Genomic DNA, 19,895 nt, shown 5'->3' with positions numbered 1-19,895 from the left:
TTAAAAAAAGATTTTATTTATTTATTCATGAGAGACACAGAGAGAGAGAGAGAAGCAGAGGAGAGAAGCAGAGGGGAGAAGCAGGCTCCCCAGAGGGAGCTCACTGTGGGACTCAATTCCAGGACCCCAGGATCACAACCTGAGCCAAAGGCAGACACTCAACCACTGAGTCACCCAGGTCCTCCTAAACTTAAATTTTTAAAGAAATTTTTCCATTATGGAAATTTCACATCTAGCCAAAGTAGACACAGTAGTTTAGTAAACCCCTTCTTTACCCAATTTCCTCAGTTACCCTCCTGGATTATCCATTTTATTTGTTTCCCACTCATTTCCTTTCTACCCTTCCCCCTCCAATTATTTTGAAGCAAACTGTAGATATGTCATTTTATTCTTTTTTTTTTTTTTTTTTTTAAGATTTTATTTGTTTATTCACGAGAGACACAGAGAGGGAGGCAGAGACACAGGCAGAGGGAGAAGAAGGAGAAGGCTCCATGTAGGGAACCGGACGTGGGACTCGATCCCAGGTCTTCAGGATCAGGCCCTGGGCTAAAGGTGGTGCTAAACCGCTGAGCCATCCCAGCCGCCCAACATCATTTTATTCTTAAATAATTAAGGATATAGATTTTAAAAATCAAGAATTTACGGTTATAACTTAAAGAGAAAAAACTATGTTGGTTTCTCTTACAAGTAATATACTAATAACTTACTAGTAAAAATGTTCTTAACCTCTTAGACTTTTTTTTTTTTTGCATCCATGTATTCTCTGACTAGAAACACATATATTGGATTGTAACACTTTGGTGATTAATATTTTTTCCTTAATCTTTCTGCCTGTTTACTTTGGTAACTGGACTCTCAGTTGTGATTATGCTACTCGACATGGCAGAAAAATCATATATGGACTACTATATGCTATGGGAGCTTTGAAATTATTTAAAGGTTTTGGGGTTTTCCAGGATGAAGAGACTGGACACAGCCTTGAGTGCATCCAGGCCAATCAGATTTTTCCCAGGAAGCAGCTGATCCGGGAGGATGAGAATCTTCAGGTAATTACAGGCCATTTTGATTATAAACGAAGTATTTAGCATCATAGTAACAGTGTAGCAGACCTAGTGGATTGAAGTATGCACTGATAGTTTTGTTTTTTCCTAAATATGCAAGCTGGAGAGTATCTTTTTAGAAAGACGTATTTCCTGAGAATATGTTGTTTGAGATGATCATCTCTATGGCATTCCTTCAGTAGTCTAGATTTTGAATACCCAGGTATATTTGAATTATGTAGATATAAACTATCCTTTTTTAGGTCCTGTTTTTATATATTGTATTTTTGAGTGACAGGTTTTATCATCCATTTGTCCAGCCTGTGCTGGACAAAGACTTGCTTTACTGCTTTAGAACTCTGAAAGGTTTTTTCTTCCATTTTGAAGGTTCCTTTTCTTGAACTTCATGGAGAAAGCACAGAGTATGTGGGCCGTGCTGAGGATGCCATCATTGCCCTTTCTAATTATAGACTTCACATCAAGTTCAAGGAGTCTCTTGTTAATGTAAGTGATTGCCAACTCTTTTCCCACTAGAGTAGATGGAGAAAGGAAGTAAAAAAACTTATTAATGTTCTCAAAGAGAGGAGTGTTACACAGAATTGGATATGAAAACACTGTGTGCTCCGCTTTTCTTTAATTTAGCACTGGGGACACTAGGTTAACAAGCAACTCTTATGCTTGATTTAAAATGATACACATAGTTGTCATCTGAATTGTCCATTGTTTAGTAACATTGAACGATTTGTACTAGGTAATGGTGTATCATTAAAACTTATAAGGGTACAAAGGCTGGATAGGCTTTTATTCTTCAGTCTTTAGTAGTTACCAACTGCCTCAGTTGAGATAATTTCCGGGACCTTAATGTCAAATGGTGAAATGTACTTTGAGCTCCCTGTAGACTCTCATTACAGGATGAAGTTAATGCTAATGGCTTCTTAGTGGCTTAGTGGAATAAGCATGGATATGTTAAATACAATGTTTATTTGCATAATGGATTATATTACTGAAGAAAAGGGAGACTCTCCATTCTCAAGAGCGCATTTACCCCTTTCAGTTATGAGGGTACTCTTAGTGAACTGGTTCTTCATTGCCCTGCCATCATTAGTAGTTTTCAATGAATGTGCCTTTCACCACAAAGATAGGAAAAGTTCATGTAGTTCCATCAAATGAATGCCTTCTTCCTTTTTCATTTGCTAGTATTGCAGCTTTCTTTCTGCGCTTTGGTTGTATAGCACAGAGAAATGTTTTATGACATTTTATAAAAGTTCAGGACTCTAATTCAGACTTCACATGGTGTGTTTTGGGGTTTGGGATTCTTTGAAATCTGTTACTTAAGTTTATTTAACTCAGTGGTCCAGAAGTTATCCAACTCCTTTGTCAAATTCTTTACATTGGTCAAAATGCCATTTTGTTTGTAATTGGCATTCAGTATTTATGTAGTATTTATTATTATGCTTTGTAGTTAAGCATTTATATCCAGGAGATACTGTGGCCCGAATTCCTCCTGGCATTTAGATTTGAGCTATGATATCTGTAATAGCTGATAGACACATTGGATTCATCAAGGAAAGAGGCACGCTATGCATTCATACCATAGAGCAGGCACTGTGTTCAGAAGGGCCCATTTGATATTGGATGGTCACAATAGGAGGGAATGGGATAAAAACTATAAAACCCTGGCAACCAGAAATTGCTTCCTCATTACTGTAGAAGTAAAGGCAGTAATAATTAGTAGAATCACCCAGTTTAATTTTGTTTAAATTCTGTATATATGATCAGAATTAATTAAATTGCATGTGGGGATGATATAGTTTCATATTACTGTATTTTCCATATTGTCTCCTATTTCTCAACCTAATTGGTTTAGAGCCAGGTATTTCAGAGGATGTTTTTAGATCTACTTGGGAATAGGGTCTGTTGGAGAGAAAACATGGATTTGATCATGTACTCAACCAGCCTGAAGCCTTTCAGTGTTTCTTTACTACTTCTAAGATGAAATTACTTAGCATGGTATCAAGCTTAGTTGTATGATCTTGGTCTCTGCTAGCTTTTCTGTCAGTGTCTCTTTTCCCCCTTCTTCTGCCTTTATATAATTAGTAAAACCACCCTCCTTGAAGTAATTCAGCTACACCTCACACCTCTGAGTTCTCTCTCTTCTCTCCTGCCTGGGGAATTTCTCTTCATGAGTCAAAACCCAGTTTAGGTGGTAACTTTTATGAAGCCTTTCTCCATTCCCTCCCTGACAATTTGTTACCCTTGCCTCTGGCTTCTTCAGTATTCAAACACACCTTTACAGCATTTATGGGATGTGTTACAATTTTGTGGTTACTCATCTTTGTATTATCAGAGTCTAGCAGGTTCCTGGTGCTATGGTATTCAGTAAATATTAAGTGAATTTAAGTCAATAAGAGTTTGAAATGGATATTAGACCATTTTGGCTTAAAGGTCACTTAAAAACAAATCTGCTTGACTAGGACTGTTGTTTCTAATGGTAGCTGTATGAGTAGGCTGTTTACTGCCAATTGTTGATCCCCATTGTGATTGAGGTATGGTGCTTAAGAAGACTTACCACTGTTCTTAATGACCCATTTCTTCAACTAAAAGTGTTTTCTCAGCATTATAACCCTCTAAGGCATAGAGCCTGCAGGTCAAGTAAAAGTCCCAAGATAATGGCTTTGCTCACAGAAATGATTGTGGAAAAGTATTTTGGTATTGCGGCGACCTTAAACATTTGAAATCAAGAGAGACTAGGATTTCTTCCTACAAATAAATTAATCACAGCACATTTAGTGCTAAGGCTTGTAAACCTGTGATTATTCCAGAAACAATGGCTCTTCTTGCAGTAGGTCCAGGGTGGAGATCAGAAAGTTGGTGGTGTCGTCCCTCCTCCTTTCCATCCTTCCTTCCTTCCCTCAGCGGATAAGTATTTCAGTAAAATACATGAGATCAAGGGACTCCCCTTTAAAGGTTATAATAACTAAAACACATTTCAACCACCGAAGCCCAAATGTTCCCATTTATATTGTGGCTTGCTCTGGTTTGCATCATTTTGTGTGCTTTTAAGTCAACATGTTTAGCACTTGAGAAAATGACTTACCATCAGATTTTAAATAGCTACCTGATATCATATATTCTCTTTTAATTTTACAGCACATTGAATAAAAAATGTCCGTAGATATAGATACCATAACATCATTATTTAAACATATTCGCTGGGTATCAGGTTTCTAAGTCCTAGAATAAAGAACATCTGTAGGAGAATATATTTGTAGCATTTAAGGTTGAATTGCTCCCATTCTGTGCTTTTCCCAAACTGTATTTTTACATGTGTACAGGTATATTTCTTTGCTCAGCTCATTTATAAACAAGTAAGTGTTCAAGTGGAATTCATGAGAATTTAAAACAATTTTTGTTGTGTAATTCAATAGACTGCCTCTCAATCTGCTGCTTCTGAAATCCCAGTAAGTAGCATGAGAATCCTGGGTGGTTTTTGCACCTGCGCTTTGGAACAAGTTGGTTTTGACTGTCAGATGCTTACCTTGCAAAGCAGCAGAATTTGTCTTCTCTGCATGAGTCCCTTTCCTCTTACTAGACAAAGTGCTACTGGTATATAATGATGACAACAATTTGTGGAGTGAGGAAAAAACCCCACAGTTCATACATAAACAAAAGGAATTGTGATCTTCACAAAATGTAAAGTGAATTTCAATTAGGAATAATTTGTAAAATTAACATTAGTATTTAAAAGGACATTAGAACTTTTGTTTCCAGGCTGGTCTATTAATGCTTCTTAGGAAAAATGTGGAAATGTAGTAGCTGCAAACACTTTCCTTAGCTTTTTTTTTTTTTTTACATTTTTTAGTTGTCTAACTGTAGTACGGCAAAAATCTTTATTCCCCAAGCATCAGAAGGAGGTTATTGTTAACCCTTCATGCACTTTGGCCACAGCATTCATATGCCAGCAGAGGTTTCTGAGGTCTCTGAATCAGTGCTTGAAGAGCAGTTTGTAAATGTAAAAGGTGAGCAATAAAGAGTTTGGGTCTTTAACCTGTGACGGTCTATTTCTGACTTTTTATATGAGATTTAGGGCCTAGATAATCCACAGTTTATTACAGATTTTAGGTTTAGATTCATAATTTACACTGTTACTACCATTTTTACTTAAACTGTATGTGCAGGATTGGTATTTTCCATTCAGGTTCTATAAAGTGCACTGTTTATAAAAGGTAGAAATTCTCCCACTTTTAAATTCTGATGCTTGAAAATAATGCACATGTGCATGTGCGCACGTACAAACACCCTGAATGAATTAAAGTAAACGTATTAGGGTATGCTGACATAAAATTCCCTCGGAGTGAGACAGTACTATGGATCTTTAGTACTGTGCATGTCTATTAAAAATTTTAACTGCTGCTCTCTGCTTTTTTGGATTGATGCTCTTATGAATTTTGGTGTCCATGATATAACTGTTGGCCTTTGGAGGAATTAATAGCTCTGAGTGTGTCTGATGCATTGTTTTGAGCATGAGTTTGGTGGAGATTATAAGAGGAAAATCACTGTAAAGGAAGTTAGAATTATCTGGCAGGTACAAGGTAGAGGAGAAAGGAGCAAAAAGAAAATGAGTTGCTACAAAACTGAATCAGTGGGCTAGGGAGGATTTGAATGTGACTTTAGATTTCTTCCTACTCTTCCATGGGTAGAACTGTCCATAAGGAATCTGGTTTAAAATTCTATTTTTCTCTTAAAGGTCCCTGGTGGAGAGGCCAGTTAGTCTTGAGAGAAAAACTAAAGTACAGCTCATACAGAAAGGAGAGGCAATCTTAGAGGAAGAAAGAAAGGTGCATTATTATAATCGAAGGAGCCTAGGCTAGAAGACAGACATGGATTCTGATCCTGTCTTTGCTAGAAACTTAGAGTGTAGAGGCTTAACCTCCCTGGGCTATAAAATGGCCTGGATTCAATGGTATAGATTGCAGATGATCTATAATTGTTTGCTAATGGGGTTGAATATTGGATGTGTCTGGTTACAAAAATGGTAAGGGATCCTCTTGATATGTGAGGAAAATTGAGAAACATAAAGCAGTGGAGTAGGTCTTAAAAAAAGTAGAGAAACTTAGTGCGTTTTGGTTGGGTGCAGAAGAGAAAAAGAAGGCCTGTTCTGCCTTTTTGGAAGAGGAGGCAGTCTGTGGAGGGAACACTGAAGAGAATGTTAGGGTAGAAAGGAGAAGAAAAGAGGGAGTTCATTTGATATAAAATCAGGTATTTCTCTCTTATATGTCTCTTTTTTTTTATTGCTGCATATTAAACTTTCCTGCATGTGATGATTTGCATGAGCATTAACATCTGCTGTTTTTCATATCTATGACCTGAGTACACATGGTTGTTTCTGGTGACTTGCTAGTAGAATCTGCATACTAGCATCCGGTATTTTTATCCTTCTTTCTTAAATATGTGATGTTAAAATGTGTGAATATTAGCATATCAGATACGTTTTAGGTAGCAAATACTTTGCATGCTCTGAGATGTTTCATTATTCTGGAAGTCTGGACACAGGCCCTTGGGGTCTAATCCAACAGAAGGGGATATAAAGCTTATCTGTTCTTTGTAGCAGAAGTAGCACAGGCTCCTTCACTCCTTGGAGGAGCTGCTAATACCATTAGTTGGTTTTCAAATTTCATAGTTATAAGGAAGGTGATTGAATGGGACCTGGGATGCAGGGGACTTCTGAGAGAGCAGCCTCTCCATGTGGATTACCTCACTCCACTCTAGACTCTTCTATTCCTCTGCCTGAGACTTCTATGTTGTGACCATTTGATGTTTGGAAAACATAAGGAGACTTGAGAACTGGTCCGAGGAAGTCAGGAAGCAGGCAGAATTTTAGTTGGTAAAATTTTAGAAAATTGAAAATAGAATTCAGGTCTCTTAATTGTCAGTTTTGCACCCACTTTTGGGAAGGGAGGGAGAACGGGGGGGGTACATTAAAACAAAACAAAAAAATAGCAAAACGATATGAGAGTCTGTTACAGCACATCAGAGGACTGGCCTGCAAACAAATCAGTGTCCTCTTCCACTCTCCATCTTTTTTTTTTTTTTTTTTTAAGATTTTATTTATTTGAGAGAGAGAGAGGACAAGCTGGGGGAGAGGAGAAGCAGACTCCCCCCGGAGCAGGAAGCCCAACACAGGGCTCCATCCCAGACCCTGGGATCATGACCTGAGCCAAAGGCAGACTCTTACTCAACTGAGCCACCCAGGTGCCCCCATCTCCATCTTTTTAATCGACTACTCTTCCTTTACAATTTATCTCTACTGATTGATATATATTGTTGTTTTTTCCTTCTGAGATGTACAGGTCTTGAAAGAATTTTTAGCTGTATCAGCTGCAGTTTTTCACAGCACCTTGTGGTTAGGGACTGAACACGGCCAAAGTTCCTTTTTTCTCTGAACACAGTCAAGAAATCTTCACTTATTCCCAGTCCTATTACAAGTATAAGGGAATTTTGTAGATTATAGACTTAGAACTAAACAAGAAGGCTTTGGTCCTGAAGTAGAAACTCCCAGTCATTATTTTACTTTCTTTTCTTATTTAATCCCTGCCCCAGTTTCTTTTTCTTGTCCCAGACATCTAGCATTGGCTTCTTTTTAATTCTCATGTCATTGTTCTGAGAGTTCTCGGCTGACTTGCAACTGCATGATGGGGCAAGGTTTGCAGGAATCCTGTTTGTGAAACTGGCTCAGATAATATGATGGCCACCATGTGTAGGCAGCACTCTCTTGTTTCTGTCTTGGAGACTGCCTGCCTCTTGCCATGCTAACTATGAATGGTTGGAATGTTACTTGCAATTCCCAGAGCCATGTTTTGCCTGGGCATGATACAAAATAAGAGACGGTGTTCTACCCCTTCTGTAAGGAATGAGTGTATCTACAATTATCTTACCAGGCTCACTTGAGAAATTTTGGAAATTGCTGTTTGAAACCAGGGGTTGAGTCAAGGTGAATTGAGCCAAGAGGGGGAAGATTCTCATGTCAACTTAAGGATTTGTCACCCTGTTCAAATGCTTCCCCTATCTGCCTCCCTTCCCTTTTCCCAGCCCTCTTCCATTGTTGTCCTGCTTCTGTGTTCAGTAGAGTCTGCTCACCAGATTGGCAGTGGGAGAACCATTCCAGCTTGTTCATACCTCAAGTCCCACTTGGCAAACAGGGATCCTCCTGTCTTTGAAGCAAATTAGACCTAGCTAGTTTTAGCTTTGACCACCATGTGGCCTGCTCCCTCCTCTTTGATGCTTATGAGTCTTCTCTACTGAGCACAGAGCCTGACAAGCGGCCGTGTCTTTTCTGTAGCTTGCAGGCAGCTTAGATCTCCAGTCTTTTTCAGGATGCTCCTTTGCTGACACAAAGCCACAAACCTACTTAGTCATTTGGGGCAAATAAGTGTAGTCCTACTGTCACCTTGATCTGTACTTCTCCGTAAACAAGACAAGATTACCATTCTGCTTCCCTTCAGCTCCTTTGTCATTGCAAATCACAGCTAGCTGTAGAGTGTAAAGTAGTACTTGGAGAGATTGAGTTTGATACTTGAGAGATGACATATTTCCCTGTTTTTCCAGAGGTGGTGCCTCCTCTTCATTGCTTGTCTTCATACTCAAACATGACTTGAGGCTGTTGATTTAGAGGGTAAGGAAGGGAAATGCTAATTCACTCAGTAGTAAATCACTTGAATACTACTTTATTTGATCCAGATAAATTTGCAGTTCTTTTTGCTGCTTTCCCCTATAGAGCTTTTGAATCTTTCTTATTGGACCCATTGAAAGAACTGCAGGATCAATGCCTTCTTGACTAAGGGGACTTCATCTTTTTTAATTGCAGGTTCCATTACAGCTTATAGAAAGTGTTGAATGCCGAGATATATTTCAGCTTCATTTGACATGCAAAGACTGCAAAGTTATCAGGTATGTGACATGTTTTTGCTGATGTTTAGTGTGGAAAATACATGTTTTTAGAAGAATGGACCCATGGTTGGTGACAAAAAAACAGCTTTTGAGGGTCAACCTTGTTAGGAATATTTTCTAAGTAGTTAGTGCCTGGAATATTTCATCTTTAGGCTACTTTGCTATTTGAAAAGTGATTTAAAACTTTATTTGGAAGTAATTTCAAATTTACAAAAGTGCAGTAATTAATATATTACAAAGAACATCAATATTGTTAATATTTTACCCCATTTGCTTTCCGTTGTTTGCAGTGTGTGTGTGTGTGTGTGTGTGTGTGTGTGTTTAAAGGGTTCTTTTTCTGAACGATTTGAAAGTAAGTTATGTAATCTTGGCTTTTCACTCTGAAATACTTTGGTGTGCATTCCTAGGAATAGGGATATTTTCTTACGTAACTATAGTATCATTATCAACTTCACAACTTTACACTCATAATACTTTTATCCATGTTCTAGTTTTGTCACTTGACCTAATAATGCCCTTCATACCATTCCTCTCACCACCACCACCCCCATCTTGTTCAGGACAGGATCCATGCAAGGTCAGGTATTACATTTAGTTGCTATGATTCTGTAGCCTTCTTTTCATTCTGTTTCATTTCATTTTTATTTTTTCTTTTCCTTTTAAAGATTTTATTTATTTATTCATGAGAGCACAGAGAAAGAGGCAGAGACATAGGCAGAGGGAGAAGCAGGCTCTCCATGAGGAGCCTGATTCAGGACTTGATCCCAAGACCCTGGGAAAAAGAGCTGACTAAGCCAAAGGCATACACTCAGCCATTGCTGAGCCACCCAGGTGACCTTGTAGCCTTCTTTTAATCAACATATTTTGAACCACTTTTGTCTTTTATGACATTCACATTTTGAAGAATATAATCTTTTATTTTAGTTGAATGTTTCTCATTTTGTGTCTATAAAGTGTTTCCTCATGGTTAAATTGAGGTTGTATATTCTCAGCTGCAGTACTATATGTGTGAGATTGTGTTCCTCTCAGGGTACTCTATTACATCTGGAGGCAAGCAGTGTCCATCTGTCCCTTATTGGTGATATTAATTTTGATAATTCTTGTCAAGATGTCACCTGCTTTCTGTATAATTTCTACATTTTCTCCCTTGCAACTAATGAACAGTCTATGGGAGGCACTTTAAGACAATGAAAATATCTTGCTTCTCATCAAGTTTCTCCATTGATTTAACATCCATTACGGTTTTTATCTGATGTAATCTTTACCATTACAGTTTTTATCGGATGCAATCCTTACTATAGTGGTTGCAAAATGATGCCTATGAAATGTGTTTTTAAATTTAGTAGCTCTAGAAATTCTAGATTCCCCAAGTTTTTACTTTATCTCTTTGAATAATTTTGGAGTGCCAGTTAACACCATATGTTGGCATAATGATGAGCCATATTGATTGGGATGAGGGAGAGGTTTAAGTGACCCCCCTTGGTTTTCACGTAAATTAGTTGCCTTTTAGCCATTGAGATTTGGCTTGCTTTTGGTAGATACTAACTACAACTCATATTTAAAAAGCGTATTTAATTACTCCATTTTAAAAACATTTGAAAAGGTGAAGTATTTTTTGCCCTAATTGAATCTAATATGTGTCTAAAATTGCAATTCATAATAGAGTTGTTTGTTCTCTATATGGTCATAGCTGAAAGTTTCAATGTAATGTGTCTTATTTTGGATCTGTAGTTGCTGATTTATTCTAATTGCTGACTAGACAGATTTTGAAATTATTATCTAACTGGCTGAAGGTTATGCTGTGATTTATTTTTGAGCTTGGCCTGATATGTCATATCAAAACAAAATGAACTTCTCCTAATGTATTTCTTGACAGCTTTTTTAAAGCTTTGGTGGAAGATGTAGAAGGAAACCTATTCATGGAAGAGAAGATTGCTGTTTTACTTTAATAATTACCATTAAGTAGTCTCAGTAGTGATTTCATCAGCCTAAAAGGTTTTCCACATGCCCATTTTTTCCCTTTTTGACATTTTGTACCATTGGCTAAAATTTGTTGGACTTCTTATTATAAATGATAAACATAAAAATTTCCATCTCTAATGCTTCCTTGACTGTAGTTGTCACTGCACCAGGAGGTAGCTTCCCTTAGTTCCATTGTCAACTGCCTTCTAATTACATCCGTACTTATTTGGCTTTACAAAGGTGTCAGTTCTCAACCTTTGAGCAATGTCAAGAGTGGCTCAAGAGACTGAACAATGCAATCCGACCACCTGCGAAAATAGAAGATCTCTTCTCATTTGCATACCACGCTTGGTGCATGGAGGTCTATGCCAGTGAAAAAGAACAACATGGAGACCTGTGCAGACCAGGTAGACTCTTCTAAAATGTGCAGACGGTGGCTTTATTGAACTACTGTTTGAAGTACCCTTAACATGAAATGGGACTCCTAAGCATACATGTATTCATTCAGTGTATATTTTATGGAGCACATAACATGTGCCCATCATTCTTCTAAGCTTACAAAACATGTGTCCTGCCTTTTGAGGGAAGAGAAGAAAACTAGATTTGGCATCATCAACTGAGCCTAAAAAAACTTTACTGAGGTTTAATGGGAATTGTAAGAAGCCTAATGGAAGGGAGCCATGAGTGTTGCACATTTGGGAAGACTTCACATCCAAAGTGGCTTTTGAGTAGGCTTTGAAGGTAGAATAAAGAAGAATTCATTGATTAGAGGAAGGAGGAAAATGTTAACACAAGTTGCATGAACAAAGGTCCAGAGGTATGTGAAGGTAGGACACAGAATAGTGGCATACAAAATGGCCTTTCCCTATCTTCTTATTTTCAAGTCAGAGATTTCCTATTATCACCCCTGTCATCTCATAGGTGATAAAACAGAGGTCTAGAGAGGCCAGGTAACTCGCCTCAGGACAGAAAAACTGAGCCTGTGCTGGAGCTCAGGCCTCCTGATTTCCCAGCAGATCTTTGTTCCACTTTGTCTTTCTCCCTCAGATATGGCTTGGATCAAGTTCATGTTATTTCTTCACATATAGTTGCCTGTAAACTTTTGCTGCCACAAATAAAATTTTGCTGGTCCAACACTCAGTCTTTAGTATGGCCAGCCTGGAAGCAAAGTCTTGAATTTCTAAGCAGTGAAAAGTTGTGAGTCTCACAGCAGTAAGCTGTGAGCAGCTTACTCTTAGGACTCTTTTCTTTAAACCTCAGTTTTTAATCCTGAGTTTTCTATCTTAACCATTCTGCCGTGGGTCGTTTTAAACATTTGAGACTAATTTAGCTTTCTTGCATCACTTTGTTTCCTGACTCATTCACTGGTTGAAAGTTTTAGTTCATAATTAAAATATAACATAAGCATCATCTTATTTTTAAAGATGCTTTGATATATACTTTTGTTTAACTCATGATCTCATCAAGCAGACAGGATAGCCTTTGTGTCTCTGTTTTGGGAGACAAAAAAGTAGAATTCAGAGGTAAAGCCTGTTGCCAAGTCCTACTGCCAGTCAGTGACAGAGCTAAGACTTAACCCCAGTTCTTAGCTATTGAGAATTGACTGTGTGGGGTGCTGTGGATACAGAGATGAAAAATAGGCACTGCCCTTTTGGAGCTACAAGGAAAGCCTCAGGAATCCAAGCTACCTATGAGCCTGGTCAGGCCAGTGAAACCCAGAGAAAGCCACAAGAGTCCACACCATCCTTGATAGCATATGAGAATGTGCTTAAACTGTCTCTGACTTCACTTCTTCATTCATTGCATCTTTCTTTTTCCTTCTTTATTGAGATGACATTGTATTTTGTTTTTGTTGTTGTTATGGCTCTTTTCAGGGCTTTTTTCCCCCAAGGTAAAGTTTACAGTGAAATGCATAAATCTTACATGTATTTTTGCTGAATTTTTAGTGTGTCTTACTAAATTTTTAGTCTCTTACTAAATTTTTTTTTTTTTCTTTTTTTCTTTTAAAGAGTAGGAAGACATCCGACAAGCTTTGCCATGGATTGGTGTCAGCTAAACTACTTGCAAAGATTTTCTTTCTTTTAAAGATTTTATTTTGGGGGCACCTGGGTGACTCCGTCAGTTAAGGGTCACACTCTTGGTTTTTGGCTCAGGTCATGATCTCAGGGTTGTGAGATGGAGCCCTGCAGGGAGCTCTTGCCTGGGCATGGAGTGTAAGATTCTCTCTCTCGGCTCACCCCATCTCCCTCTCTTAAAAGAAAAAAAAAATTATCTTTTTCACTAGTGTAACTAGAAGTTTTATTTTTGAGTAATCCCTACACCCAACATGGGGCTCGAATTCACAACCCCAGAGACTGGGAATCCCGTGCTCCATCAACTGCTCCATCATTTCCTAAGATAATGAAGTTAGTGAGTTATATCTTGCTGCATGATGTTATATAAGAACTTCACTTGTTTAAGACTCCTAACTCTAAAGGGCATTTCCCCAGTTTTAGGTTGGTTAGTCAACAAGGCTTGCCTATTCTCCTATCCTGTTTTCTCACAACTGCAGACTGAAGAAAATTCCTCATCTCCTTAGGTGATTCCTTATTTCCTTGATAAAATAAGTTTCTTTTGGATTTGAGCCATCTCTTAGGATATTGCTGAGCAGGTCAGAACTTCACTCTTTTAGTTATAGATGGCTTTTTCTTGAGCTGGGATGACTTTGGTCCCTAGATCCTTCTCTTCCTAATACCTGTTACTCTTTGACTATCAGAATATGTCCAGATGTCAATAATGTTCTCTGTCTTTTCATTCATTTGTGATGCATGGAGATGTTTAGGGGGTAGAGTACTCATTTAAGAACTAGGGAACCTGAATTCAACCCCATACTTTATCATTTAACTCAAAAAATGATATTGGGCAAGACATTTGTCTTCTCTGTACTTTAGTTTTCTTTGTTCCTCAAACTGAGACATTCCTGTTCTTTCTGCCCAAGCTGATCTGGGTATCCTGAAGATTAAATGTTATTGCTGGAGAGTTCAATTTGGTAAATATTTGAGTGCTTCCTATGTGCCATGCTTGTCAGAACATTTTGGAAATTGTGAATATATAAGGTGATGCCATTGTAACTGATTGGTTGGAGCTTAACTCTGAGTAACAGTTGTATTTTGTTTCTTCCTAATATGTCACAAATCCACACTGAAGTTAACCTGTCACCACTTATATGGTATCTTATTGTACTTCAGTGGCTTGATTTGAGTGTGTGTGTAGATATGGCTTTTTGCTTTTTATATATTTTCACTGTGGAGTACCACAAATGCTGTGGTAGCATTTTAAAGCCAGTCAACCTGGTTCTTCTGTCTCCACTCAATATTGTTGAGGGTTATGGTGGCTACAGCATTACTCACCAAATATGAGCATACCAGACAACCACATTGTTGTAAGTCATCTTTAGGGTGAGACAACACTTGAGATATTTCAAAGTGATGCCTTTGTATAATCTGCTCCAACGTATGAGATCATAAGCATAGACTCTAAAGGTTTGGAGTTAGTTTAGTCTTTTAGCGGTTAATAAAGCCTTTTATGGATTGGTTTCTGCCTAGTTTGCTAAGAGTAGAATGTGTACGGAAGGAAGGGAATGGGAAAATTGCATCATTACTTTGTATTCATATAAATCTTAGTTTCTGACTGTTGATGCTGTCATAGTTAAGTCAGCCACATTTTGGCCATAGTTCTGAGTCTTTTTTTTTTTTTTTAATTTTTATTTATTTATGATAGTCACAGAGAGAGAGAGAGAGAGAGAGGCAGAGACATAGGCAGAGGGAGAAGCAGGCTCCATGCACCGGGAGCCCGACGTGGGATTCGATCCTGGGTCTCCAGGATCGCGCCCTGGGCCAAAGGCAGGCGCTAAACCGCTGCGCCACCCAGGGATCCCAGTTCTGAGTCTTAATCTGCTTTGGAAAAAGTCTCAATATTGCTGTTGTTATTGGAGTCACCTGTGAAACTTGAAAAAGTCTTTGTGAAACCCTTGACTCCACTCTTAGACCCATTTCAAATTCTAAAAAAAGGAATGGACTGAAAGCTTAAAGCTTCTCTGTCATGTGCTCAGTTTTCTTCTCTTCATTGTAGTTGCCTTCTTGGTGATCATTCTGTACTTCAGCATCTAACAGGAGTTCTAACAAATGACTGCACAATTCAGTTGTTAGTTTAGTATATCAGGCCCATGTCTCTGACCTCTCTTCTGTGAAAGGCCCATTGAGCACATCTTGTTTAAACCACAAAGAACATAGGACTTTAGGTCTTAAAACTGGTGTGCAGCTGCCTATTTAGTATAAAGTAAAAGCCCTTACCAGCAGAGTCTGTCTTAGGAGTTTGAATGAAGTCCATTAAATATACATTTTGATGACTCTACTGGGATCTTTGTTCACAGAAAAGAGTGATTGAGGGCTGGTTCTCACCTTCTCTGACTCTGGTGCAGTTCTTCTTCCTCATATCCTGGATAGAGAATTGGCTCTTTTTTCAGAACTTTAGGCTGGACTTGAATATCAACATGGGTTTGAATGCACAGAATCACCCAGGGAGCTAGGCTTTTATGGGGGGAGGGGTTTAGACTGACTATTGACACTGGTTATGATAGAGGGGCTCATTGCTTTAAAAAGGTCCTCATTTCTACTAAAATAAAAATTGCTGGACTGTTTGCATTTGTTGTAAAAGAAATATTAAACATTAAAAAAGGATACATCCTCACTTGGGGATGGGGGAAGGGCAGGCAAGAGGGTTGAAATGGAAATATAAAGCCAGACAAAAAACTTATAACCATAATATTTTAAATGGGATATTATAGGATATCTAATACTGGATCAGTGGAAACCTAAGAATTCTTAGAGGGAAATTCTTAAGGGAAATCAGCAAATAGATGTGCTTAGCATTGACTTTTCTAGCTAAATAAACATAAGGGAACTTCTAACATAATTTGGCAAAAGCCAATTGAATTACTCATGTATTCAAGGTCTACTTCTAGATTTTTTTTTAAGCATTGCTTTTCAAACTAAGTTATTGTCCACTTGTGGGTCATGAAATCAAAAGTTTTCAGGAATGAAATACAAAATGAAATGAAAATATCAAAATGCATCACACATAGTAAGGGTGGGTAGTTTTGTGAAACTCTTAAAAATAAACTTGTATTGAATTATGTAAAACCTAATTCTTATTGTGGGTTGTGATGGTCATTTTCAAAGTTAGGAAGTCTCTATCTTAGAAGATACATAGGTGATTAAAACTCCCTTGTTTTCAAGGAACTTGGTGACATATTTTATGCTTGCTACACAGTATATATTTCTTTGTGTGTAGCTCAGAATTTCATGCTCCTGATAGTGATTCTAAGCATTTCTTTGGGCAAATTGCTGCTGCTGATGGTGATTTGTCAGTGATTATTTTAAAATTAGAGGGACCTTTTAGGGTATCTGTGTGTTTATGCTAAGATTGGAGGTACTAATGTTAAGTCATTAATTAAAGTACTTTTACCTTTTGCAAAGACTTGGAGCTCTATCACAGGTGGGAAAAATCTCATTAATTAATGAATTATCATAGTTTTTTAGTTTTTAGATAGCAATTTAAAAAATGAAGGATTCTTTAATATTCTTGATGGTCACTATTACTTGCAGTTTGTAGACAGATGGCCACCCCATTTCAGATAGCTTTTTTCCTATTTGAAAGCCTACATCACTTCTAAAACTTTTCCAAAATGGGATGTATTCAGCTGATTATTTCTTCCTGCATCTCTGCACCTCATCTTTTTATAACTCTCCTTCAGGAAACCTATAATACCTAGTTTAAGCTCAAGAAAAGCAGTTTAAATGGGAAGTAGTTTTGTGGAATTGTCCTTCATTTGAGTAATTGCGGTTTCCTATTCTGAAGCTCCTTTCCCAGGGAGAGCAAAGCTTTATACTTTGATCACCAAAGCAGTTTGCTTTATGCTTGTATTTGTTATTGTAGTTTCTCCCAGCCCCCACCAGCATTTATTTTACAGCCTGTAACACTACATATTAGAGATAATGCTTAGTGGTTTTTTATTTGTTTTACTGCCCTAGGACTCTGTGTTTTCAAGGAAGAACGTTATTTCAGATTTAATGACTTTTATGTTAGGTTCACTTACGCCTTTGTTGCTTGCTGTCTTTAGGAAGAGAAAGCCAATTTCATTAGCAGATGTAGGCGGGTTTTACTTGTTTGGGTGAATGTTACAAATGCTTAGCACTTTACTTAGTAGCATTGTGTTTTCTGAGGTTCTTGGGTACTGGCAGTTACAATTTTGTGATCTCTTATCTGCAGTTCTGTAACCTGTGAGACTCTGAAAATCAAAAGATTTTTATTTGGTGGCTTGATATGATCTGAGCTGACATGAAGCTATTTGTTGCTTTACTTATTCCATTTAGTGTGAACTATCCATGCATTTTACTGTAGAAAATATTAATGTTTGATTAGTAGACTCTGTTGAGAGCATTAATCTAATACTATAGTACATATACCATCTTAAACTCCAGAAAACTCAAGTTTTGAAATTTGGCCCATAAGGTTTCTGATGAGGAGTCGGAGATTTCAATTACTACTATTCTTAGTGAACTTGTTGATTTTATTTTTTAGGTATACTGTGAGTGTGGAAAAGGAGAGTAGTCCGTATAATGAGGACTGGGTTTTGGGACTAGACAAACATGCCTTAGTAAGCTCAGTCTCAGTTTTATCCTTTGTGAAATGAACTTGGTAATAACCATTCTGAGCTGGTAGTAGTGATTAAATGAGATAACATAATTCTTGATCAAAATTCCAAGATGTAGGAACAACCAAGTGTTCATCAGTAGATGAATGGATAAGAAGGATGTGGCATATGTATACATACACACACACACACACACACACACACACACAGGAGTATTATTGAGTCATAAAAAAATTTACCATTCGTGAAAACATGGAAGGAATCTAGAGGTTATTATGCTAAGTGAAATAAGGCAAATACCATAGGATTTCACTTATATGTAGAATCTAAAAATGAACAAACAAAAAAATAGATACAGACTCAATCAGATACAGAGAACATATTGGTGGTTGCCAAAGGGGAGGGAGGTTGGGGATAGGGAAAATAGGTGAAGGAGATTAAGAAGTACAAGCTTCAAGTAAAAAATATGTCACAAGAATATAAAGTACAGCATAGGGAATATAGTCAGTACTATTGTAATAACTTTGTGTGGTGACAGATGGTACCTGCACTTATGGTGAGCATTTCATAATGTATGCAGTTGTCAAATCACTATGTCATATGCCTGAAACTAACATAATTGTATCAGCTATATTTCAGTTAAAAATTTCCTCATTCCTTTATATAGTTTTATCCTGACAGGGACTTTTTAAACTAAAACTAAATATATGTTATTTTATTTATGTAACTGAGCCAGGGTAGCTATACTTTTATTCTGCCTGTTTTGCATAAATGATATTCATTTCTTTCCTTTTGCTGTCCTTGCCCCCTAGGGGAGCATGTAACGTCAAGGTTTAAAAACGAAGTGGAGCGGATGGGTTTTGATATGAACAATGCCTGGAGAATTTCCAACATCAATGAGAAGTACAAGTGAGTTGTATGGGTGCCTGTGGACCGTGTTTCACAGCCAATGCCTTTGCAAAAATGTCAATTCTCATGTGGCAGAATATTTGAACTTACACATTTTCTTTCAATGGAATTTTATTAAAACTAACTGCACAGTCTTCAAAGTACTTCTTGAGCCTTCTGTTCCCATTGCTGGACACTGGGAGTGGAAAGTGATGCTTCATAGGATTCTAGAACCTTCCTTTCTATCCCCTCCATGCCTCTGTTCTTCTTGGTGTGTGCATTTTCTAGACAATGTTGTGTTCACATGTAGGCAGGCAGTGTCCATTGGTCTCATCACCACTTGATGTCACATGGGAGATAGAATCAGTGATCTCACAAACCAGTGATAAAACACTTAGAAGCTAGTTTTTATGACTAATTTTACTCCAGAATCTATGAAATAGGCATAAGTAGTATTCTGTTCTTTCTAACATCATAGCTATGACCATTTAATCATTAAATATTAATATAATCATTATTAAATATTTCCCATTACTTTTTTCCTTAGAAGGTGTAAGTACTTTGGTGTGGGGGCAGACAGTTAACTAGTATGATTTTGGTGGTCTGGATTGCTATAAAACAAAACAAAATTGTTCAGGAGATTTAAATTAGTATTTTTCCTCCTCTTAAGATTCCCTCTAGCAGTTGGAGACATTAATCATTATGTTTTTTGAACTCCCTCATATTACAATAACCATTTTCCTGGTGTATTTGTGAGTAGCCATCAGCATTTCATTTTTCATTGGAAAAAACTATAGCTGGTCACTGTATGTAGCTCTTAACATGGACCTTGGTCAAGGAATTAAAAACCTGGGGTGTTGTGAAGAAACAGGAGCTATAGACCTGTCATTCCTTGACCTGTTCTCAGTCATAAGTCAAAGCAGAGAATGGAGGTGGAGACTGGAGGAGAGAGAGGCCTCTGAGACCCTGAGACTGCCACAGACTTTACTTATGTGTAACCCTCCTTTCCTATGCTGGAAAACTGCTTATCTACATGTAAGCAGCTAGTATTTGCTTAAGAAGTGACTACTATGTACTGTAACACTTAAAAAACGAATATAATGATCAGAATATTGGGTGAAGTCAGAAAACTGAGTTAAGCTAAGCTAGTTGAAAAAAAGTTTGAGTTCAAAAGCCATTTGGTTTTCAAAATCCCGATTCAATATGGGTTTTGAAAATTAACTTTTGTCTTTGAGTCCGCTATCTACTCAGAACCAATCATCAGGACATTGGAAAGTTCTTTCTACTACAAAGAAGGAGAGTTAAATTTATTCTTAAGTTTTAAACAAGATAAAAGAAATAAGACAAAAGAACAAGACTCATGG

General features: G+C 37.5%; 1 protein-coding gene across 11 annotated transcripts in view; it reads left to right on the top strand.

Annotated features, from left to right (window-relative positions):
- Window positions 1–19,895, top strand: part of MTMR3 (myotubularin related protein 3) — a 140,815-nt gene that overhangs the window by 94,379 nt on the left and 26,541 nt on the right. For 7 of the 11 annotated variants that reach the window (XM_041729319.1, XM_041729318.1, XM_041729315.1 and 4 more), the window contains 6 exons: window positions 957–1,046; window positions 1,428–1,544; window positions 4,469–4,501; window positions 8,905–8,987; window positions 11,190–11,356; window positions 18,456–18,552. In XM_041729319.1, the coding sequence (XP_041585253.1) occupies window positions 957–1,046; window positions 1,428–1,544; window positions 4,469–4,501; window positions 8,905–8,987; window positions 11,190–11,356; window positions 18,456–18,552 (587 nt within the window). The remainder of the gene's footprint in view (window positions 1–956; window positions 1,047–1,427; window positions 1,545–4,468; window positions 4,502–8,904; window positions 8,988–11,189; window positions 11,357–18,455; window positions 18,553–19,895) is intronic. The other 4 variants (XM_041729321.1, XM_041729320.1, XM_041729317.1 and 1 more) reach the window with 1 other exon arrangement.

The sequence above is a fragment of the Vulpes lagopus genome, chromosome 14, assembly GCF_018345385.1.
Source record: "Vulpes lagopus strain Blue_001 chromosome 14, ASM1834538v1, whole genome shotgun sequence".
Lineage (NCBI taxonomy): Eukaryota > Metazoa > Chordata > Mammalia > Carnivora > Canidae > Vulpes > Vulpes lagopus.
Note: the sequence above shows the minus strand (reverse complement) of the source record. Positions and strands in the feature narration are given on the sequence as shown.